General features: G+C 32.9%; 6 protein-coding genes across 12 annotated transcripts; 4 read left to right on the forward strand and 2 right to left on the reverse strand.

The window, feature by feature from the left end:
* Positions 1–2: 2 nt before the first annotated feature.
* LOC109857301 (protein flightless-1) lies at positions 3–7,473 on the reverse strand. The gene is made up of 22 exons (XM_020433472.1): positions 6,944–7,473; positions 6,525–6,635; positions 6,128–6,366; positions 5,851–6,012; positions 5,506–5,726; positions 5,193–5,409; positions 4,839–5,080; positions 4,660–4,748; positions 4,459–4,529; positions 4,137–4,383; positions 3,817–4,002; positions 3,397–3,711; positions 3,047–3,219; positions 2,841–2,967; positions 2,620–2,742; positions 2,337–2,540; positions 2,130–2,251; positions 1,790–2,041; positions 1,581–1,710; positions 1,277–1,459; positions 1,083–1,196; positions 3–987 (listed from the first exon to the last, which is right to left on the reverse strand). Exons 1-22 carry the CDS (start codon positions 7,004–7,006, stop codon positions 853–855), a joined length of 3,726 nt encoding a protein of 1,241 aa, XP_020289061.1. The 5' UTR covers positions 7,007–7,473; the 3' UTR covers positions 3–852.
* A 349-nt stretch (positions 7,474–7,822) lies between these two features.
* LOC109857307 (mitochondrial import receptor subunit TOM22 homolog) lies at positions 7,823–9,951 on the forward strand. 2 transcript variants are annotated; one of them, XM_020433480.1, is made up of 4 exons: positions 7,823–7,949; positions 8,244–8,347; positions 8,671–8,776; positions 8,981–9,951. In XM_020433480.1, exons 1-4 carry the CDS (start codon positions 7,913–7,915, stop codon positions 9,187–9,189), a joined length of 456 nt encoding a protein of 151 aa, XP_020289069.1. In that variant the 5' UTR covers positions 7,823–7,912; the 3' UTR covers positions 9,190–9,951. The 2 variants fall into 2 exon arrangements, with proteins under 2 accessions (XP_020289069.1, XP_020289070.1); XM_020433481.1 differs by lacking the exon at positions 7,823–7,949 and having other exon boundaries at positions 8,063–8,347.
* Positions 9,952–10,107: 156 nt separating this feature from the next.
* LOC109857306 (2-oxoisovalerate dehydrogenase subunit alpha, mitochondrial) lies at positions 10,108–13,169 on the forward strand. 2 transcript variants are annotated; one of them, XM_020433479.1, is made up of 8 exons: positions 10,108–10,666; positions 10,892–11,053; positions 11,321–11,516; positions 11,712–11,873; positions 12,032–12,176; positions 12,293–12,496; positions 12,670–12,933; positions 13,012–13,169. In XM_020433479.1, exons 1-8 carry the CDS (start codon positions 10,610–10,612, stop codon positions 13,091–13,093), a joined length of 1,272 nt encoding a protein of 423 aa, XP_020289068.1. In that variant the 5' UTR covers positions 10,108–10,609; the 3' UTR covers positions 13,094–13,169. The 2 variants fall into 2 exon arrangements, with proteins under 2 accessions (XP_020289068.1, XP_020289067.1); XM_020433478.1 differs by having other exon boundaries at positions 12,670–13,169.
* A 16-nt stretch (positions 13,170–13,185) lies between these two features.
* LOC109857308 (39S ribosomal protein L17, mitochondrial) lies at positions 13,186–14,330 on the reverse strand. Of its 2 annotated transcripts, XM_020433485.1 has the most exons (4): positions 14,220–14,330; positions 13,857–14,096; positions 13,416–13,632; positions 13,186–13,341 (listed from the first exon to the last, which is right to left on the reverse strand). In XM_020433485.1, exons 2-4 carry the CDS (start codon positions 14,073–14,075, stop codon positions 13,208–13,210), a joined length of 570 nt encoding a protein of 189 aa, XP_020289074.1. In that variant the 5' UTR covers positions 14,076–14,096; positions 14,220–14,330; the 3' UTR covers positions 13,186–13,207. The 2 variants fall into 2 exon arrangements, with proteins under 2 accessions (XP_020289074.1, XP_020289071.1); XM_020433482.1 differs by lacking the exon at positions 14,220–14,330 and having other exon boundaries at positions 13,857–14,198.
* Positions 14,331–15,445: 1,115 nt separating this feature from the next.
* On the forward strand, positions 15,446–21,316 carry LOC109857321 (serine/threonine-protein kinase VRK1-like). Of its 4 annotated transcripts, XM_020433501.1 has the most exons (11): positions 15,446–15,758; positions 15,831–15,890; positions 16,549–16,725; positions 16,870–16,995; positions 17,134–17,330; positions 17,423–17,663; positions 17,826–18,026; positions 18,159–18,382; positions 18,490–18,755; positions 18,896–19,038; positions 19,332–20,459. In XM_020433501.1, exons 3-11 carry the CDS (start codon positions 16,560–16,562, stop codon positions 19,424–19,426), a joined length of 1,659 nt encoding a protein of 552 aa, XP_020289090.1. In that variant the 5' UTR covers positions 15,446–15,758; positions 15,831–15,890; positions 16,549–16,559; the 3' UTR covers positions 19,427–20,459. The 4 variants fall into 4 exon arrangements, 3 of the variants coding, with proteins under 3 accessions (XP_020289090.1, XP_020289089.1, XP_020289088.1); XM_020433500.1 differs by having other exon boundaries at positions 15,831–16,725; XM_020433499.1 differs by lacking the exon at positions 15,831–15,890.
* A 627-nt stretch (positions 21,317–21,943) lies between these two features.
* Positions 21,944–24,059, forward strand: LOC109857347 (tRNA pseudouridine synthase A). The gene is made up of 6 exons (XM_020433536.1): positions 21,944–22,157; positions 22,292–22,420; positions 23,037–23,171; positions 23,269–23,415; positions 23,506–23,740; positions 23,825–24,059. The coding sequence occupies exons 1-6, from the start codon at positions 22,111–22,113 to the stop codon at positions 24,056–24,058; spliced, it is 927 nt and encodes a 308-aa protein (XP_020289125.1). The 5' UTR covers positions 21,944–22,110; the 3' UTR covers position 24,059.
* Positions 24,060–24,122: the final 63 nt, after the last annotated feature.

The raw sequence follows: 24,122 nt of genomic DNA on the forward strand, positions 1-24,122 counted from the left end.
ATCTTATACATATATATATTTCTTCAACAGTTTTTAAAAAATATATATAACCACACACACTCATGTACACACATATTTACGGAAAACATAAAACTGCAAAAACCAAACGCATTATGTAACCTAATAGTTTATACACAAGAGTTTATAAATATAGAAAATGTGTATATATATAAAGAAATAACTTTTACCGTGAAAAAAAAAAAAAAACATGACTGAACGATCGAAAAAGACAATCTTTTTTTTTACGTAAAGCAAAAGAAGATAGCATCACAGAGAATTAGTTGAATTCTTGATACAATGTTAAAAAAAAACTTGTTTCAATTTTTATTTAAACTTTTGGAAAACGAGATAAAAAAAAGTTTTCCGAGATCAAAACTCGACACGTTAAATTGTTCTTAAAAAATTAAATTAAAAAAATAAAATATAAAAGTGCCATATTGATAATGTGGATAAATTACACGCACGCCCTTTAAGCAGAGATTGATATATACATTTTTAAATATGTGTAAGAGAAAACAATATTTTTAGCGAATCAAAAGCAAAGAAGCAAACAAGAATGTGGACTTAATATAAATTCATTGTTATCTTATGAGCAATTGTAACATTCTTTTGCAGCGTGATTAGATCAATATAGTAAAAAAAAAACATACATATTGATTATATTAAAATTGACTTTTGTTTTTGTGATTGGTACGTGAAGTTTAGGTGAAAAAAAAAAAGATCACGAGATAAATTTGTGAACATACTAAAACTGTTGAGTTTATGTGATTATATTTTGCTTTTTTTTTTTTACGTATAAAATTATTATTTCAAACGGGATAAGCGTAGTGAAAAGAAAGAATCGACTCGATCTTACTGTGGCGGTCTTTTGTGCGAACCCCAGCCATGAAAGCATTTCGTGAATCTTCTGGATTCCTTACCTTTGGCAGTTAAAAATAACTTACGGAGTTTCTCGGGTTGCTTCACGCGCAAGTGTTGAATATATACCTAAAAAAAATATATATATATATATTTACATAATTAATCTGTTAATATATTCGACATTCTTGGTTTTCACACAAAACGTAATAAATTAAGCTCACTTGAGCCGATTTGTACGCCAGTTTGATTTCAACTTCCGAACAACGAGTGCCTAGCCAGAGGAACACTTGTTCTCCGTTATCAAGAATCATTATATCATCATCAGCCAAGTCGTCCTAGAAAGTTCGGTATCATGTCATATCGTTCGGTAATAAAAAAAAAAAAAAAATTGAACGAATTTAGGTTGAAAATTTACTTGACAAAAATCGGTGCACTTTTCACTGATCGTAAAATAGCCCTTCTCGTTGGAACATCTGAATAACCTCGTGTAATTCATAAAATCCGCATCCGTATCGTACGGTTTCTTCCCTCCGAGCGCGACCCAGAAGAAATTGTCTGGTTCTTCGCCTTCGTTTAATACTTGCAGGCTTATCCATGGCTGTTACATAATATATTATCCAATATTTATCGAGTACAAACTTATGATAAATAAAAAAACTAATTTATTCTTCAATCACAAAAATAGTTGAAAATAAACATAAAAGAGATTTGCAACTCACGTTATTGAACATTTCTTCTGCGATTTCTCCGATCAAACGAGCATCTTCAGGATCAGATTTTGATCCGATCCACGCGTAAACAATTCCAGTTCCTTCATCGGAATTGTTGAATGGCACATTTAAAAGATAACTACAAACAAAAGAAGAAGATGAGGTTGACACATTACAAACACAATGGAATCATACGTATTTAGTAGCATATGTCGCACCAAAAAGCAGAATTTAACAACGTCGAATCTGCCGGTATCTGAATAAGTCGAGTACATAAGGCACTGCCGTTACTTCGTAAATGATAGAACTCCACTTTATTGCTACCCGCAGTCTTCGGTTGTTTGCGTTTTCCCTGATGAATAATGAATTTCCGTTTGAAGTAGCTCATAAACTTTAAATTTTCTTGTTGTTGATGCGTCCTCACAACTTCCAAATTTTCGCCAAACAACGATTTAAATTTCTTTTGCAAACTGGAACACAGAGAAAGAAGTAATAAATAATTTAAACATTATTTATCTTCTATCGATATATATATAAATGTATATACACAGTCTTCACCTAAATGTAAATGTCAGCCATCCCATATTTCCAGCATCTCTGCCTTGCCAAAAGTATACTGTACATTGATAATCGTCTTCATATTGATCGTCACCATCTTCGTTCTCCGTTATGTCCAACGGCTGATTTAATTAAAAGTCAAACGATTACTTAGAGTCTGTAAATTATACTTTCGCATCTCATCGTAAATATTAACGATATACACACCATCCAGTACCGACATAAGAAAACGTAACAATCCGCACTGTAGAAATGCCCTAACTCTTCCTCTGGAAGACGTACGAATTTTTTTCCCTCCAACACCAATGCTTCCATTCCTTCTAGATCATCGTTCCATTCCGTCATGAGTTGATGCGCCTCCGCGGCTGACATCAACGGTTGTCGCGGCATAAATAAAGCAGCCAAGTCCGCCTAAAAAAAAAAACAAGTAGCTTGTATTTAACACAGAAAGAAAATATTTATAGTAAAAATTTAAAATTTTTCTACACACTTTTGTTTCCTGTTGTTTAGCCCATTTAGTAAGATCTGCTCCGGTTTTAGCGACCGACTCAGCCGTTCTAGTGAAATCTACTGCAATCACTTCGTCCCAACCGGTAAATTTTGATTTGAAGATCTGCATAATAATATAAAACAAGTTTTAGTTTGATAAAAAGAAATCTCATAATTCGAAATAAAGAAAAAAATACATATAGGTGTATGTTCTTCGTGTACCTGAGATTCAGTTCCCTCTTGCAATCTCGTTACCATCGCGTATTCTGGTCTTTCGATCATGTTAAATAATTCTTGAGACAGTTTTACAGCGGCGGCACGTACTAATCTCGTCGACTTTTTACCAAACCTATATTTACATGTGAATAGTTAGTAAAAAATGTATTTTAAAATAATTTAATTGTATTCTTTCTCTCTTTTATACTTACCAAACATATACATCCAAATAACAATCTAATATGTACACGTTACGATTATTTAACAAGGTATTTGTTAATTTTCCATGAGGAACCTCGACTTGCGGTAGTTCTAGATATCCCATTCCGAGTTGAACCTGATACAATCTGGGCACAAGAGGCACGAAATTCGGATCCACGTGTTCCTGGCCATCAAAAGAAAGAATTATGTGATATTGTTATTTTAAGTTGAAGAAATAATTATTACGTATATATTGTTACATATAATATTTATATAGAAAAACTAGACAAATTGCATAAATGTAATTTCAAAACTTTATATTTGAGAAAATTATTAGCTAGAAATTATAAGAAAGACGTACTTTAATTTGCAAATTTTTCATCTCGTCTTCCTCCACACCTAAATGCAATAGAAAATCTTCCGATTCGGAATTCATAACTTCCGTGATAATTTCCGCTTTATTTTTTCGTTCGTTCTTATTAATTTTCTCCGCCATCAGTCGCGCTTTTGATTTCAGCGTGCTTTTTGCCTTCTTTCCATACCACATAAATATCTTATTGCCCGTGTCGAGTACAAACACATAATCAGGATCCAGAGAATCGACACAAACTGGAACCGGCTCCAAATGTATAGATGCTCCCGCTGCGTGCACTCTGTACAACCGAGTAATAGCTGGCTGGAGAAAAAAAGAAATGTTAACATGTGTTATTTAAATTTTTCTCTTAAAACACGTGTTTCAATATAAAATTGTACAAAAAGACATTAAAACGTAGGCACTTACCGTATCTTCGACCGTGAAAAAACCAGATGATGTGCGACCGCCCTCGATATAAGTAATACCCGAATCAAATAGCAGTAGAAACTCATCCGATTCGTCTCCCTGTTCCTCTCTGATTGTTCGACATTGTGCGCCTAAGTAGTTTCTCAAGTTTACAGCATGAATCGCAGCACATGCTCTCTTGTCTAACTGCAATCACAAGTAAGAGTAAAATTAATAGTTTTTTAATCTACACATATATATAAATTATATCTATGTGTGATATAATTTTACAGCATTTAAATGTCAATCTCTTTCTATTGTACGAATTTGAAAATACGTACTGTTGCTTTTTCTCCAATCCAGAAATAGATCGCCCAGGTCAACGCTCCACCTTCGTCTATCCCAGTCTTTAAAATAATGTAACAATCGCCCTCGTAAAATTTGCCGTGCGCCACTTCTTCAATCTCGTTTGGCAGAAAATTTTCTATTTCCCATATCGATAAACCAGGAATTTGACCGGCATCCTCGTCGAAAAATTCGGAATAATCCAGCGGTGGCTTTTCCAAAGCTTCGTCCCAACGCTTGGGTCTGAACAGTCAAAGAAAAAAATCAGTATGATTTTTACACATATAACACTAGAAACTTTTCCAAAACTCTACTTACTTTAAAGATTCTGCCTTTGAATCCTCGATTTCCTTATCTTTGTTCTTGTCCTTCGCTATGTCTTTCATCCCCTGAAAGTAAATATATTACAATAACCGTTTATCAGAACTGAACGTTCTGTGTTCATTGTCTGTGATCAGCCTATTTCTCTGAATTCTAAATTTGTTGCAAATGTGAAAGTAAAAAACACCAATAACGTACTTTAAGTATCTTAGCCTGATCTTGATCAGCCTCTTCCTGATCTCTTCTTCTTCTCAATCTCATTTTACGCGCTATAGGATCTTTACTATCTGCAATTAAATGCATAAAATGTTTTTTACATCAAATATATCGAATCTTTGCATATTTTTAATGTGACATTTAATAGTAATGATGCATACTAGCAGTTTGAACTGGAACTGGTACATTAGCGCCAGCAAGACGCAATTGATGTTGTAACGAGAAATCGATATTGTAAAATTCTATGCCCGATCCCCTCTGCACTTCCATTGGTTTTGGTGGCATCACTAAATTCGGATTATCCCGTAAATCCAATTGTTCTAGATCAGTAAGAAGATGAATGGCGTCTGGTACGGTAATCAATCGATTAGACGTTAATATTAATTGCTTTAGTGCGCCACATCTACAATAATCAGTGTTTTCACAGTTTACTATTTTAAATCAAATATAAGTTTATATATGAAAAAAAAAAAATAAAAAAGACATCAGAGAACGGATCATAAAAAGGTTCTCACCTGCAAAGTCCTTCTGGTATCATTTCTAAATGATTGTTGGCGGCGGAAAATACTTGTAACGATGACAATTTTCCGATTCCAGAAGGTATACCCTCAAAATCCAATTCGTTGTCATTTAAATACAATCTTCTTAATGTAAAAATCTTGCACAACGATGCCGGTATTGCGCTTAATTTGTTTCGCGACACATTTAGAGTCTCCAATTTTGTCCACAATTCTAGAAGATAAATCTCTTTTTGTTTATTCTCTCTGCTTACACAGATAAAAATCTCTAAATTACTCAAATAAAAACAATTGTAACAATATAATTTACCAATTGCTATTGATAATTCAGTTATCTGGTTGTCGCTGAGATTTAAACGACGCAAATTCGATAAAGAATAAAGTGCGTCAGGCACTCGGGGTAAATTGTTCAACGACAAATCAAGCTCTTGCAAATTGGTTAGAGTTTCTAGACTAGAAGGTATATTGTTCAATGTTCGTTGTGTATCCCGCATTTGTAAAGTCGTTAAGTTCATCAACGATGGCAGTTGTCTGAAATGTAATTAAATAATTTAAGCTAGAAAGCTAAATTCTTTCCTTCGTTCTTTCTCTTTCTCTGGTAAAAAAAAAAAACAGAAGTTTTTTTTATAATTAACACGATAAGCTTTTAAATTACCTTAATTGAAAGTGACCTAGAGGATTATGATTCAGATTTAAAGTCTGCAAGTTAGCCAAACGTCGGGTTTGCGGTGGCACTGTTTCTAGCTTGTTGTGACTAAGGTCTAAGAATAATAAATCTGTCAAATGAATAAACAACGTATTTGGTATAGTCTCGATACTGAAACAAAAATGAAACATAAAAAACACTTTCTCAATCCATTTTCTACAATATGACAAGATATATAATAAAAAATTTATAAATTATAAATTCGTATTTAGCAGCTGATACATACTTATTATGGCTTAAATTAAGATTGAGCAAAGAACGTGCTCTCTCTAGGCCTTCAGGTACCTCCTTCAAATTGTTGTGACTTAAATCTAGCGTCGTCAATTCTTCTAAGTGAAACAATTCTGCTGGGATACCACTAGATTTGATATTGTTGTGTCTTATATTCAATGTTCTGAGACATCCTAATTCTGTCAATTCTCCATACAAACGTTCCAACTTGTTTTTCACAAGTGACAGATGTTCCTGATAGAAAAAATTAAATTGTATTAGTAAATGTGATGAGATGCCAATCATTTACATATCACAAAAAATGTTCAAACTTAAGAGTGTTTGTAAATAAATTATAAAGATCTTGTAAAAATGTGTGTGTATATAAATGATACAGTTTCATAATACTTTACCAATTTCAACAACTTGCCCATCTCTTCTGGAATCTCTGTTAAATTTGTTTTGTCCAATTTTAGCCATTGTATTCCAGTCATAAGACGCATGGATTCAGGAAATTTGCCATCCTAGAACATCATATAAAAAAAAACAGTCTTTATATGTACCTACTATTTGAAGACTCTCAACTTTATCTGAAAAGTATTACTCAGCAAATAAACTCTTATCATCCGGCTATTTGAAAATCTATTGTATGATAAAAGAGATCTATTTTTGATACATCAAAAACTATGAAATTTTGATAGAAAACAATATCAGAAGTACCAAAAACTGGTAAACAGAAGCAAGGATATGTTTAACTGAATATTGTAGAACATCTTTTGTTCCTGTGTTCAGAAAGTTAACCTCGTCGGGAGAACAAAGTATTATTACTTACACCAAAATCATTGCAGCTCAAATCCACGCCTCGCACGAAAGGCAACACCCCGGTGTTTGCCATTGCGCCGGATGATCACTGCAAGCCGACGACGACGACGACGACCACCGAAATACGTAACCAAAGTTCCAAATATCGGTATTGCAGCAGGGACACGCCGCATCCATTCAATGTTTAGGCTAATATATCTCGTTGTACAATCTCAACTTGCGCCATGCGGCGATGCGACACTCGACCTTTGCCTTTCTTTCAATTATCGCACCTTCGTCGAGCACACACCGATCAAAAAATCGACGAACATCACGACAGAATTACATTATATCTGGATTATCACCGAATATCATATGTCTGTGCCAGACATCAATTTGAGTAATGCGTTCCATTAGACACTCGCAACGTCCAAATCGTCCTTTTAACTATTCTTACCTTCATGAGAAAGCTGATCTCAAATTTATACTGGACTTTGTCCTAATCAATCAAATTCCAATCTAATCTCAATCCTAATTCGTTTGACACAGGAGCTTTAAACCCGCGTTACGTTACGGGTTGCAAGCTTGATTGCAATTACGTTTGACAGTTACAGATCAGCCAATCAGATCGAAGCGCGCTTGCTCACTCATTGGTCAATCTGCAATTATAATCAAGCTCCGTAAGTTCAAAGTTGCAAAAACAAGTGTTCAAAAAACTCTTTTCTAAAACATATCGAAAACTGTAGAACTATTGCGTACTTACTTGCGTAAAACTGGTGTCTCTCTTTGATTTGTTAAAAATGTACGGATCTGAAATACCTATACACGTGGTCTATAGTTCTGCTATTTTTCTGGTAAATGTCACCGACGAGACCAACGACGTGACGATATAGGGATTTTGTGACAAAATAGAGCGATGACCAGTGATGACAATTCAAAATAAGAAATAAGATTCGACCGTAATTATCTCATTGTCCTGTTGTGCGAAAAAAGGTGAAGAATGGCAACCTGGGCAACTGTGCGGAGAACTTCAGAAGGTAACAAGAATTCGTACATTTTTTTTATTCCAATGAATTTTGTATTACGCGCGTTTCACTCCGAAACTTGAATCGCGTTGTACCGGTGTGTGTGTTATCTGCAACACACATCTCTTGTTCTGCTCTATAGCTACGAAGCGGTAGTGCTGGCGCTTCTCGATACTTGAAGCACCGTGAACGAAATTCGCGATTGCGTTTGTTCATTAAACTCAATTAAACTTCTGAAACCCACGTGGCGAGTAGTATAAGGACTTTTACGTTCACTCTTGTATTATATATAATATATGGCTTCAGTTGAGGAACTGGATCAGCAAGTCGACAGCGGCATGGGTAGCAGCGACGTGCATTCTCCGGAGGTGAAGACACTGCTTCCCGACGATGAGGACGACGACGAGGAGGTATGAGGATTTTTTATATTGAGAAAAAATCGATTATTTGCAAAACAGTCATATCTAGCAACATGGTTAAGCGAGCAAAGAAAATTATTCTATTATTATCAATAACAATGGGTTTATAATAGATGTTCAAAAATGTGTGAATAAAAAAGAATTATTTATGTATTGTAAACACATATTTCTTTGATCGGTTACAAGAGTAGAATTAATATGATATGTGATCTCACATAAAATGTCTCTTGAACTCGAATAGCTTTTATAAAAAAAATAAAGAAGTAACTATTAATAGGTTTTTAATCAGCTAATAAAGAATCTTTTATATTCAGGATGAAAGCTTAGCTGAGAGATTGTTAGGACTGACAGAAATGTTTCCCGAACCAGTACGCAACTTTGGATATAATTTTGGAGTCGGTTTATACAAATGTACTAAAGGTATTACATTTGTTTTTGACAGAATAATTAAATCAATCAGAGATGATAAAACTAAACTAAACTAGTCTTATAACTTTTATTGTCTACTATTAAGATGCTTCTATTTTTTTCCAAAATGTACATGACAAGATCTTAAATATAGAAACAACAATTGACATATTTTTGTAAATATATATATATATATGTATGTACAATTTTTTACAGGTCTATATGCATTTTCACGTACAGCCACATGGCTATTCTTCAGTTCATCTGTTATTCTGTTTGCACCAATTATTTTTGAAATGGAACGTGCTCAAATGGAAGACTTACAACGTACACAGAGAAAACAAGTTTTATTAGGACCGAATACAGCTTTTTCAGGAGGTGCTAATCCATCTGGTCTTCCAATGGCACCTCCTGTTCAGCGATAAAAAAAATCACACAACAAATTTACATAAAAAGTTATGTAAAACACACACACACACACACAAGCGCGTATATATAGAAATATCTAAATTAGCAAAATCATGAATTTGAGTTTCCCACTTAATTAATTAACAAAACTTGTCGAGTTTTTACAAAAACCACGAATGTAAACAATTTTTATCGAGTGGAAGATGTATGAAATCAAGCATGTGTAACACACACACACACACATATGTGATAAAAAAAAGTAATAATTTAAATTCTACTCTTTCAATGAGTAACGTTGGTCTACTTTATTCCTGTCTTTAATGTAAAACCATTAAAGATTAGAAAAATAATGACTAAAAAATATTTAGAAGATTAATACAAGCCAAAATATCGATCTCTTCGTGTTGTTAATAACAAAGATGTGTTTTGTCTCGCATCGGTCTTCTAAATTTTCAGTTTTTTTTTGTCTTTATATTCATCATCCGTTCCTCCTAGTCATTTTTATCGAGAATCAACATGCTATGATGTGCGACATATTATTCTTATGTCAAAACGCAGAAATAACGGTACTGGCATTTTGATTTACACAAAAACGCTGGCATTTTGTTTATATATTGTGCGAATATAAAATAGAATTTACTTACACACAATCGTCCCGCAAACAAGGTAAAAGAGCGAGAGAGAAAAAGTTAGTGTTATTGCGCATTTGTTGTCATATATTTTCTGTTATACTTTTGCGAGAAAACAAATAAAAAGCATAATAGTGTAGTGTCTTTCAATCTTTGCAGTTTATTTATAAATTTTCTGAATGCCAAAAAAAAAGAGAAAAGTACTGAACAGATAATACGTGATTAAATACGTGAATAATAAATATATGAAAATTTTTTTATCTAACAAAACAATGTATTTATTAATTTTGTATTTAGAAAATTATATTTTAAGAAAAGTGAGATTGTGAGAAAGAAATATTAAGTTTGATGCACTCTTGCGCGCGTTGCTATAAAAAAAAAAAAAATTATCAAGCACTAATTTGCATATATGTCAAGACTCGGGGACCGGCTATCTAATACACAAGGATAATATATCCAAATAAACTTAATGTAGATGCTTCTCGAACCATATCATCTCTTTTTTCAATATAAAGATAGACTGACGCTCAAAGTGTGTGAGCAGCGAACGCACTCTATATTTAATGAGGAATTATGATAAATAGCTTCAAAGTATTTGTAACGCAACTCAAGTTCTATTCTTCATTTCATGCACTGTGACAACACACACGTACATATACGCTCTCCAATACACCCATGCACGTACGCACTATTGACCTTTTACCACGCACACATTTTGAATGTCTTATCAGTTTCTATGTGTGTACAGTAAAAATGATGCACAGTAAAAACAAGACACTATAGAAGAAAATTGACTAATTCGTGCGCGATGATCGCGAGCAATTTACTTCGAAAACTTACGCATCTTCAACGCGTTCTATTGCAGGTATTGCCATATATAGCATTAATAAATAACGTATTTTATTGCAGATATAGTTGTTTATTCTTATTTATATTACATCCTCATTGAAATATATACTTTTGAGGTATACGTGCGCTCTTAAAATTGTACGACATGTTTATGCGTGAAAACATTTGTGCTTATCTCTATTTTATTATATGTACATTTTATTATATGTACATATTTTATTATATATACATATTATTTTAGATTAAAAAATACGGTACTGCGGTAGACAAGCCACAATTTCTGGGAATCAACAGTATTTTCACCAATGATATTCAATTTGTCAACAAGGACAATTATGGATCCATTCCGATATATAGGATTTTCGAATCTTCAGGAAATGTTAAATTGCCCGATGACAAAAAGGTTCATGACTATATACTACAATTAAAAATTAATATAAGTATATAAATGCATATATAAATTAAATCAATCAACAGAAATTCATTCAATTTTTGAGATGTAATTTACTTTTCGTTGTAGTAATTTAAGTTTTAATTGTGGTATATGTTGCTTAACAACTTCAAAAATATAACATTCTCGAGATCACGAAGAAAAGTGAGACAAGCGTATGTTCCAAAATAAAATTGTATAAGGAGACTGAAAAATCTCTCTTTCTCTTTTGTGTCGCAGCTTGACAATGCGTATCTACTGAACATGTATCGCGATATGGTTACTATAAGCATAATGGACAAGATCATGTACGAATCGCACAGGCAAGGCCGCATTTCATTTTACATGACAAATACAGGCGAAGAGGCTGTGCAGATCGGTTCTGCCGCAGCTTTAACGCCAGAAGACACGGTTTACGCGCAGTATCGCGAAACCGGTACGTTATATAAATCTTGTGTTTAAAAATAATTCACTATCAATACTGAAAAATCTATGAAAATGTGAAATAAAATGAAATTAGGATTTTCAGTGCTGGCAGTGAATTTTGAAATATAGAAAAAAAATAACGCATTATAAATTATTCGTTTGCTATTTTATCATGTTTAAAATGTTACATATCACGCGACAACAGGTGTGTTATTGCACCGTGGATATCCTTTAATAAAGTTTATGAATCAATGCTACGGCAACTGCGAGGACGACGGTAAAGGCAGACAAATGCCGGTACACTATGGCTCCAAAGAATTTAATTTTGTAACTATATCATCCCCATTAACGACTCAATTGCCACAAGGTATAATGTGTTTTATTTAGATTTTTTTTTTCATTGTTATTTATTTAGATTTTATATTTTGTTTAAGATTTAATTGACAGCTTATCTAATTTTAATGCTTTAATTATTCGACTCTCCTCTTTTCCAAAAAAGAAATAGATAGAAAAAATTCTTTACAGCTGTGGGGGCTGCCTACGCCTTAAAATTGGACAAAAAAGACGCGTGTGTAGCTTGTTATTTCGGCGAAGGTGCGGCGAGCGAAGGTGATGCTCACGCGGCGTTTAATTTCGCAGCTACTCTATCATGTCCTGTCATTTTTTTCTGGTAATTTTTTAATAACTTTTGACAGATGTATAATTTTGTTTTCTGGCGTAATTAGATGAGAAATGAACTGTGTAAAAAAGTAAATGTACACGATCACAAAATCTTCTGATCTCTAGTCGAAACAACGGATATGCTATCTCGACATCGGCTGTCGAACAGTTTAAAGGGGATGGTATTGCAGCAAAAGGACCGGCTTATGGAATTGATACGATTAGAGTAGACGGTAATGACGTACTCGCGATGTACTACGCAACAAAAAGTGCCAGAGATTTTTGCATAAAGCAACAGAAGCCTGTTTTAATAGAAGCCATGACTTATAGGTGAACAAACAAATGTATATGTTGTACATATATATATATTGCTGCATCGATTGTTTTCTTAGCAACTTTTATATTAAACAATTTCTCTTTCTCTCTCTCTTACTGTACACATTTTCTCGAAGTAAAACTTTTTTTTTAATGTAAAATTAAACGTACATTGTAAAAATTCATAGACTCGGGCATCACAGTACGTCGGATGATTCTACGGTTTATCGATCAACCGAAGAAATCGCTCAATGGAGCACTTATGCGCCACTCGCAAGGTTCCGCGATTACTTAGAGTCTCTTGGCGTATGGTGTCAAGAGAGAGAACAAGAGTTATTAAATTCTACTAGAAAGGAGATTCTTCGTGTTCTTGCGGAGGCAGAAAAGAAATTAAAACCACACTGGAAGGAATTATTTACAGACGTCTACAAAGAAATTCCTGATCACGTTAGGTATTTAAACTTGAAAATACTGAAATTACAAAATTGGCATCGCTTTCAATCATTTCGATATAATTTTACACATTGCAGGAAACAAGTAAATTTAATGGAAAAACATTTAGAAGAATTCAGAGAACATTATCCATTAGATTCATTTATCCACAAAAAGTGAGGAGAAAAATTTATCTACCGGAAATATAAAATTTTATGCGTCTATTTTGTTTTTCACTAATAAAATTGTTAACAAAACAACAAAAAAACTGCTTATCTGCTACTTTTTTTTTATTTACTGCTTTATATTATCTGCAATTTCTTTATATTTTTCTATTCGGTATTCTTTCATTGCTGCAGCAAGTAGCACGTTGTGAAGTAAATTGTGTTTATATGGATTACTTAGGCATAAACTCGGATAAACGTTACCTGAAAAATAACAATCATAAAAAAAACAACTTATTTGCACGGCTTCTTAAAAAAATATCGTTTGCACATCCTACCTTTGAGTTCTAAAATTGACCTTTCAAATTGATAATGACCCATGGGATACAGATTTGGCGCCTTCAAAAGTCTGGTGAAAGAAGTACTATAATTTTGATATCTTGGTACAAGAACTTTGAACAGTTTATGTACATATTGTTTTTCTAGTATCCAAAAGTTGGCCATATCCATTGTCTCTTTGTGTGTAGGTCCATGGCGAATTGCTTCAAAAATCAACTGCAAAATTAAATGCTCTGGTTCAAGAATTTTACCAGATATGTCAAGTAAATGTTTGACTGTATATTATCGCGGGAGAGACAATCGAATATAATTGCAGTGTTTTTTCTTTTAAAATTCATTAAGAACTAATGTACGTTTGTATGATACGTTTGTATCTCTGTTGCGAAAGATAATTGTTTACACACTTTAAAAAACTTCACAAACAATAACAACAAACGTACCTGATCAACATATCCTCTGGTTTCGTCAGCTTTTCCGTAATTTAACTCAAGTCGTTCGTATTTAATCAACGCTGTCAGAGTTTTCTGAATTTTCCGAATACGACCTACTGGACCTTCTGGATTTTTTAACTTCCGAGGTGGTTTGATATTGTATCTCAATTTGGATACCAATTTTTCCAGCTTTGCTGCTTGTTGTTTTCTCACTATTGGTGGTCTCATCTTTTCTTTGCGAAGTTTATACTTAAATTTAACAAATGTATGTTATAAAATTATATGTGTACGGTCGATGTTAATAAAGCAGCTGATAGCAGCTAGTGAGTTATTTTAATTCTGTATTCAAAATTCATTCTGCTAACAACCTACAGTTTACGTGACGTTTATTGTAGATGTTCAGTATTGACAATGAAATTTGGAACACAGCAACTATGTATAGATCTGTTGGTTTGGTTTGGTGCGCTTGTGGCTCTTGGACCTATAACGGTTAGTCCATACGCCACATATATAGATCTGTTCCTTCTAGTTGCACAAAGTCGCGCTACAACTGTAGTTGGGGTTGGCCCTTGTAAAGGCAAAGGCTGCTTTTACATGAAGCGTAACTTGCGTAACCTTGCGTTAGCCAATCAAATCGTCTCAGCATTATTGCGTATGACAGCTGAGACAATTTGATTGGCTTCGAACGCAAGGTACGCTTACGCAACAGAGAAGTGCACCATATCGTGCGGCTCCAAGGGAAATATTTCTCAGAAATTTCTTTTCTGGCTGCTTCTACTATCGCGCACTGTTCTCCTTCGGCCTTCGCCAGCGGCCCGAGATCAAAGGAGAGAACCAGAGATGCCAAATTCTATGCTTTGGTAGCTTGCGGTAGCATTGGAGGGGATGCGCACACAGCTTAAGTATGGATAAGTTCCACTTGCTGTTCGCGACGTTACCTGTCTTTGTTTAACTTTCGACGAAAAACAAACCCTAAAATAATTCCATGAGCGTTGCGAACGGCAAGTGGAACTTATCCATAGCGCACTCCTCTGGCAAATTTTACGTTCCATGTAAAAGCAGCCTATGGGCTCCGCAGACAGAACGTGATTACGTATATGATAAAAACAACGCGGTAGCCAATCAGCATTTGCTCTTATGTAAAAGCAGTATTAATTGGTTACCGCTTCTACCCACTCATTGACGTTCTGTCTCTAGAGGCTATTATGGATTCGACTCTGAGACTGCGCATGCGACACATCGTGCTTCCTGCATCCCGTCCTTCACAGCCTTTTAGTTGCGCTTTTGCAAGTATTTTCCTTTCTTACTGCTTTTACACGCACTTATTACAAGTAAGTACGTACTTCTNGTCGCTAGTATTGCTCCGGAGCGTGTGCTCCGTATCTGGTAGTTTTTAAAGACCCTAGATCTGCGCAGTTCTCTGGGGTACTTTGTTACTCCAGTTGGAGAAATCAACCATTCAACCGTTTACGGTGAACATACCAAGAAAATCACTATTCAAGCTTAGAATGGCGTATGGACTATCTTGAGTCGGTCCTTTGAGCCACATATGCACCAAACCAAACCTAGAGGCTATTATCTCTCGTCAGAGTTTGATCACATATACAAAATTCAAATATGTAACGCATTTTGTTGGGAAGTGCAGTCGAAAAAGAATAGATCCACGGGTAACATGGGAATGTCGTTACACGCGCATGCGCGCATACGCGCGTATATTCATACATGCCTTCCGTTCGCGACTAACCTTGCAAAAAATATACATATATCTGTATATCTAGGATCTAGAAAACGTTAACGCAGATTTGGAATCCGTTTTTATTTATGGTTCACGTGAGCGCTTAATATAATTTTCTTGTGTTAAGTAAAAACGTGATTGGCCTTTATTCGACAGAAGCTTTGCGTGCACATCGTGTAAGTATATTGTATGTATTGTTAATCATGTACAAGGTTTAAGGCCGGTGTTATTGACATCAAACGTTATAGAAGGAGAGAGAGAAAGAGAGGGAGAGAAAAAAAGAGTATGAGAGTGTGGGTTGATCACAGGTGATGTATTAAGAGTTATTTAAAATAAGTACATACATGCAATTATTTTAGATTATATAGTTATGTGATTTATAGTCACTCTCCGTGTGTGGGTGGTGTGTGTGTGAGGAACGCGTGCACGTACATACGTATTTGCATGAGTACATGAAAATATGTTATTATTTCTTGATCTTATTTTATATACTATTATATCTTTTGCTTAGTTTACGTACAATATGATTAAGAAAGTTGAAGAATTTTAATTCTTTAATCATATATATATATATGTTGTATGTGGAGAAAAGTGTTACTCTATTTTATACTTATATCTAAACAGTTTTGCTATGTACATATATATATATGTGTAGAGATTCTTTATCTTGTAATATAAATTAATATATATTTGTATAAGATTTTTGCGGTACAAATATAAACTCTGTAAAACTAGTGAAGTTGTTTATTTTTGGGTCACAATTGTATTACGTATGTGTATCGACATGTTGATATATTGTCCTTCAAATCAAAGATTTACATTTTCCTTTCTGACAATTTTAATAATATCCTCAGATTCTGTATAATAAATAATGAACAATGATCCTTCTTCGATATCACAAAAATTACAAAACTAATTTATGTTGAGACTAATAATAAAATTATTATATGTGTGGATAATTTTAAGAGCACAATAGAATGCCACCAAGACGACTGGAAGATGTATCTGTGAAAAGAGTAGCAGCTGCAGGTTGCAAGTTACCAGAACCACTGCCAGCAGGAGAAATCTTGACAGATATTACACAAAATAAATGGATACTCGGAAATCCTATTGGATATGGTGGTTTTGGAGACATATATTTAGGTAAATAGATTTTTTTATTTGCTTAGTTTTTAAGTGATAAGAGAGATTTATCTGACAAGATATATTTTAAATAATATAATATATATAATGTTTATTTTAAATATTTATGTACTAAATAAAATGAAAAATAAAATTTTTTTTTAGCGTCTAATGATATTACTTCACCAGTTAGGCAAGATGCCAAATATGTCATAAAAATTGAACCTCACAATAACGGGCCATTATTTGTCGAAAGAAACTTTTATGTAAGAGTAGCATGCAAACATATGAGTAAGTATATAAATAATTGATATATTAATCTTCTAATATTTTACTTTACAAATTTAATTTGTATATTGAAAAAAAAGGAAAAAAGACAGGTTTATTAAATTATTAAGTCAAGTAAATATATTTGATATTATTTTACAGTCGAAAGTTGGTGTGTGTCTCAGGGAAAAAGAAGAATTGGTGTTCCTATATATCAAGGATCAGGATCTCATGTTTATAAAGGTCAACGATATAGATTTCTTGTAATACCACGATATGGTATAGATATTGGAAAATTTTTTCTGTCAAATAGGAAAACATTACCAACAAAACTTGTTAACTCATTGGCTGTACAGATGGTATAATTTTACGAAACTATAAATTAAAGCTATATGAAGTACGCAGCGAATTGAAAAAGTGTTAAAAACTTATACATCTTTCTTTTTTTTAGTTGGATGCATTAGAATATATTCATAGTCACGGATATGCTCATGCGGATGTTAAAGGGTCGAACATCTTATTGTCACAAGGAAATGAGGTAGGAAAGGAAAAATTCGAAGCATATTTAGTAGATTATGGACTGGCGTATCGTTTTCGCACAAGATCCGGTGAACACAAACCATTTATGCACGACGAGAGACGAGCTCATGAAGGCACTTTAGAATTTACCTCGCGGGACGGTCACCATGGAAGTATGTCGATATTATAAATAAATAAAAACCATACATTTGTGTGTGTAACACACACACACACGAGGAATTAAAATTCTAGCAATCATTATTATTATTAAACCACATCAACTCTCTTTCTCATGCTTTTATTATTGTACTTTTATTAAATAAAATATTTTATAGCACATTCAAGAAGAGGAGATTTAGAAACTTTAGGATATAACATTATACAATGGTTGTGTGGAAAATTACCTTGGGAAAAGGATAGTAATGAAATAAATATACCCATAAATCCAGAAGAGGTTCATCAACAAAAAGAATTCTTTTTATCAAATTTATCCTTATTTATGGAAACATGTTTTTCTCGCCAAAAAAGACCACCAGGTAAAGTCACACAGAAAAAGTGTACGATAAGATTAATAAATAAGGTTAATAAAGTTCAATATGACGATCTTATGTAGTTTTGTGTATATATGTATATTATATAATGTTTATATATACATATTTTTTTTGCAGCTGCAATTATGAAATATATGAAATATGTTACTGACTTGAAATTTGAATCAAAGCCCAATTATTCCTATTTACGGAATTTGTTTCTATATGGTGGTAATCATAATGATAATAATTCTAAATATTTTTGCGACATAAAAGAGTCTAATGAAAATCTCACAAACTCTGTATTTTTTGAACGTCCATATCTGAGAGAAAGAAAACCTTGTAGACCTGTAAATGGCGAGGTAAAGTTCATTTAATTAACTTTTTAGCGAATTAATAATAGCTGGAGACAAGGTTTCACAGCCATACGTGTGATTTGTCTATTTATTATGCTATATATATGTTTCAGATACGAATAACACGAAACACGCAGCCCAAAGATCCAGAAAAAAACGACTTTAATTGGGAAAAAGTGTTAGCATTGCATCCGGACAAACTTGCGAAAATCAGTATTCAGTCACCACTTTCACCTCTCACACCACCTCTCACACCACCTTCCTCACAATCTCCACAATCACCGTCTTTGCCGACTTACGCAATGTTAAATGTGCTAAGTAGAATGAGGGAAAGACAATCAAGTTCTTGTAAACAGAAATCAACACAAAAATCATCAGAGTGAGTATTTAAACTTGATAAATATTTATTTAATTATAATGCTACACTCAGACATACACGTAATGATCATTGTTAACATGTGTATGTATTATACCAGATTATATTTGTATTAATACATAATGATTTTGTTTGTCTCTCAGTAACGAGCTCAAACCAAAATGGATGACACCCGCGATGGAAGAAATCGCACGGTTAAGAAAAATTAATGAATCTCTCAATTCACCTCTGTCAACTTCTCAGATTACTCCACGTCTAACACGTTCACGTATGGCAAAGCTAAAACGTAAAAACTGTTTTACACATGAAAATAATAGTGATCTATTGCTATTGGGAGCTTTTAATTGACATATCAATTGACTGTTCAACTTAGATATTTTTTGTATTATTGATATATATTAGTGAATTATGAAGTGGATGATGAGTCACTTAATCTGAAAGATTAAGTTGATCAAGAACCACCAACAAATTTTATTCTATCATTAAAAGTTTAGACAATAGCAGTAGACACTTTTATATACTTTTTAAAGTGTTTCAAAATACATTCTAACATTTTTACATATATTGTTACATTTTTAGAATTTGAGAATCAGAGACATCATAAACGAATTAGAACCGAGGACACGCTTGATAACGTAATAACACATAAAAGAAGAAAAGATTCCTCTTCCTAAACGAGACTGGTCTCACTTAGTATTACAGAGAAACTGCGTCTGTTACATTATCGTCAACATGCACTCATTTCAGCAGGAAATATACAGTTAAGTATTATTCCAATAAGGTCTCATTCATCATTGTCATTATGCGCCCGCATACTGCACTAATTTATTTAAGATTTCTTCATCACGTCGTAATCTTTTTATGATACTATTAAGATTCGTTTAAAAAGGTAATATTTGTACAGTAAATATATATATATATATAAAAGAGTAGCGCGCCAATATTACCACAAGCGTAAATAAATACTAACCATAAGTGATTTCTTCTCATGAAACTGCAGAGATTCCAATAGAATCACTGATGTTTATATAAAAACAGCGATTAAGTGAGTGTCGCAAAGACTTGATATCTATTGTATGATTGAAAATCGCACAAATAAGTTTTGCAGTCTGTTTATTAAAAATTATCATGTATTCTAATATATAAGTAACACATACATATATTGTAATCAAAATTTAATAAGTTTAATCAACAAGAGAGAATTTTTCTATTTTACTTATACATTAACTCAATTGTTGAACTGTATTATTTGCATTAACACTTATCAATTTTAATAACTTTCTCGCATAATTTAATTTATTTGGCGTTGTATTCACTAATATCAAAAAACTTCATTACGCTATGTTTAATTTTTCATGATGTTTCGCAACTCCTGTTACATCTCTTAACAGTAGATTTCTAAGATCATTTTGAAGTGAAGATGTTCTAATACATACCATAATGTCGAAACAGTAATAATCACTTAATTTGGTCGCTCAAGTAATATAACACACACAGTGTTAAAGACGCAAACTTGACAAAAGTGTGATAGTAATTACGGACATGCATGCGCGCGCGCGTGTGTGCATGCGTGCGTGTGTGTGTGCGTGTGCGTGTATGTATGTATGAATGTGTACATGTAATTTATCTTCTAAAACTTAATATTCATAAATATAAAAATATATTTACAAAAAAACTAAATAAATATATATTAAAATATTAAATTATGTAAAATTCTGTGTGATATAAATAACAAGTATCGAAAAAAGAGATGATGTAGATTTTGTTTGTGCTTATTATTTAATAACATTTTGTAATATGTAACAAATATATGTAACAAGTATATTTTATGACATTTTATTTTTTTTTGTTTATAATAGCAGCGTCTTTCTGTAAACTACTTACGGGTCTTCGGTGTTTTATTAAGGAAAAGGAAGTATGATTATTACTGTACGCTTTGAAATAATTTAAATAAATTAATGCGAAAAGAAAGTTGGTATATGAGAGAGAAATAGCGCAATGTCTTCGATTTTTATGTTTTTCTTTGTTAAATTCGACTATAAATGTGAAATTCATTCTACTTTGTGCAATACACACACAAACATACACACATACACATACATACATATATACACACACACATATATATATATATATATGTATGTATGTATAAGCTGTTCTTCCAAAAATGTTCGTGTTCCGATTTTTCCTAATTTATATATAAAAGAGAGCTTTCTGCTGAATAGCAATTTTAAAAGGATTTTGGCAACTCAAAAGCTATTGTGTCGTCTTAGAATATTTTATGCTACAAAAAGCTGCGCTACGATTGGATACGTATCGAACAAACAGTTGCCAGAAGGTACGAATGTATAGAATAGAAGTCCTATGAATAAAATTTGGAAAAAATCGAAGAACAGACATTTTCGAAAGTTGCTAACAAACTGTGTAGATATAACGCGCGCGCTTACATTTATGTTATGCCATGACGAACATTTATATAAAATCAATGCTAATATTCTCGACGTAATAAAATTCATAATACAAAAAAAACTCATATTAATAAAAAAAAAAAAAAGCATCCGATATAATAAAATCGTACTGTTTTATACTTTGTATGAGACAAAGCTTTGACAGTGTAATAACATAAGTTATTTTGCCTATTATAGAATATAAGTTGATCGTAATAAAATATATTTGTGATTAAAATTAATGATTATTAAAAAGTGTATGTGTATCTTGTTAGAGAAAAAAGATTATTTTGTTTTGAAAAAGAGATGGAATAGGTTTCAAAGACACTCTCGTTGCCCGCTTGTACACGTATAATGTGTGTATCATTCATATACTGTATATGTAATTATATTTTATCGTTTTATTATATTCTTTACATTGTAATTGTTTATCTCTTTTAGTTTTTAGGTGAAATATTATAAGTGATATTTAAATTATTATTAATAATCAAGATTTATATCCACGAATATATTTGAATTGTTTATAATACATTTGTTTATATAATATGACAGTGCATTTGATCATTATTTGATCTTTATCAACCTCCTTACGTTATCAAGATAATCAAATCTGAAAAGAAACGGTTTTTTGCAAAGTGTCCATCACAAACTTCTACAGTCCTAGAAGAAAGAACGAGAATACTCGCCTGCGATTGGTCAATTTGCTTACTGGCTACTCAAGTTTTTTTTCTTGTGTTCCTCCGACTTTAAATGATTCACTTCTCGCGTGCGCGCACACACTACCACAGTTACCGCGAACAGATGATTTTTTTCTGGCATCTCCCATCACTGAGTGTGCGACTGCTGGTTTATAGTTGCTGTAATTAATAACTGAAAACGGTCAAATTTGTTTCTAAATATAGAATACAATTATGGTACGATATTTTCTCAGATTTTCGTACATTGGTACGCAGTACAGGTATAACATGAAAACATTTTTTTATTATAACATAACCATACGTATCTTTTCAGTCGCTTGCAATTACATTTTTATGACTTAAGTTTTGTTTCTCTTTTGTTGTATAAAATTAACATTATTGATTTTTTGTAAAGGGGTTTGCAGAAGCAAGTTGGTGCATATTTTGTACATGATACAGATTCTATCCAAGGTGCTTTAGAAACTGCTTTATCAACTATTGTCCCAAAGAGTTTGAACGAGCCAGCTGTGGTTCTTTCCAGCAGGTAGTTTCTTTTACCTGACGGTAATATTTAAACGGTTTGTATTCAGCTGACCATTATTATTCCTAATAAACCGACCGTTCCAAATTGTCGAAACAATTCACGCGAATTAGAACTCGGACCGTGAATCTTGTACTAAGATTGATCATAGAATCATTAGCCTGGGTCAGGATTGATGTATTAATGCAATAGAAATACAAAGAAAGGTACTTCGCACTTCATCGCTTCATCTTTGATGGCTCGGAGTCTTCAAAAAAAAAAAAAAAACTTGTAAGTTTTGTGCTGAAATAACAACTCGGAGTTGAGTGGCATATTAAATGTGCCATAAAAAACTGTATGTTAATAAGTCCGGAGTAGGGATAGAATAAGATTCACGCTAAAGATGATATAAAACTATCCAAGTTGCAATTTTATAGCGTTTTTGAGTGGATCAAATCACTTCATGAGCGATTAATGACGTCAATTTGGCAAATCGATTGTGTTGCCTGATTAGCAACGCTATTAATTTTTTCTCAGAATTTTTATTTCGCATAAATACGTCGCATAATTTTATTAAAAACTCGAGATACAACTAAATTATATGTGTACGTATGTATAATTAAAAAAATATCTATTGCAGAACAGATGCTGGGGTTCATGCTTTGTGCAACACCGGTCACGTAGAACTTAACAATAAATATGATAGTATTTACAATATATCAAGCATAAAACAATATGTTAATCGTTACTTTGCTAAATGTAACCATACTATTAGGTAATTGATAATTCTAAAATGTGTCTATACACTTTTTAATAATAAGCTGTGATACGTAATGTATGAGATGCGTTCAATAAACTCTTGTTTTGTATAGGTTGCTAGATTGCATACCTGTCACAGAAAATTTTCATGCAAGATTTTCCTGTAAGTCTCGAACATATATTTATAGATTTATGATACCTAAAGTATCTGGAGAACAACGAAGACCACTTGCAGAAACAACACACACTTACCAGTTAAGGTATACAGAAAACTAGATCTAATGATATAATAATATTTTTCTTTATTATGTAATATATAATGCGTATGTTGCTTTTTTTTGTTTTTTAAGAACGAGTGATTTTGATATAGACAGGGCAAAACGTGGCACACAATTGTTTCTGGGAACGAAAGATTTTACTACGTTTTCAAAACTTTCAAAACCCGATTATAAAATTACTTATGTTCGTTGTTTAAATACTTTTACTTTAGAAGAAGCACAGCCTCTAATGCCCTTTGATCCGTTGTCTGAAAGGTTTACATATTGGCATTTTGCATGCAAGGCAAGAGGATTTTTGTATAATCAGGTATAAATGTCTGATTATTAGTATTTGATGAAACACAATGCGTTTTTATGTAAAAATGCTGTAAATGCTACTCACACGTTACAGGTCAGACGAATGGTTGGTGCTCTGATTACATTAGGATTAGGAAAAATAACAGAGAAAGATATCACTGTAATGCTACAAGTTCCTTCACATTATAACTGGAATCCCCGTGTTGTACCTGTACCATCTAATGGCTTACATCTATTGAATGTGGAATATGATCCAGATGAGTTAAAACGTTGTACCATAGTGGAAGAGCATGAGCAAGAACCGTATTCAATAAAGCAGAAACACTAAATACAGTTTGATTGAATAAACACCAGACTTTTTATTACAATAAATTTTTTAAGAGAAAGATTTT

This window comes from Pseudomyrmex gracilis, unplaced genomic scaffold (assembly GCF_002006095.1).
Source record: "Pseudomyrmex gracilis isolate BER0280 unplaced genomic scaffold, ASM200609v1 scaffold_155, whole genome shotgun sequence".
NCBI lineage: Eukaryota > Metazoa > Arthropoda > Insecta > Hymenoptera > Formicidae > Pseudomyrmex > Pseudomyrmex gracilis.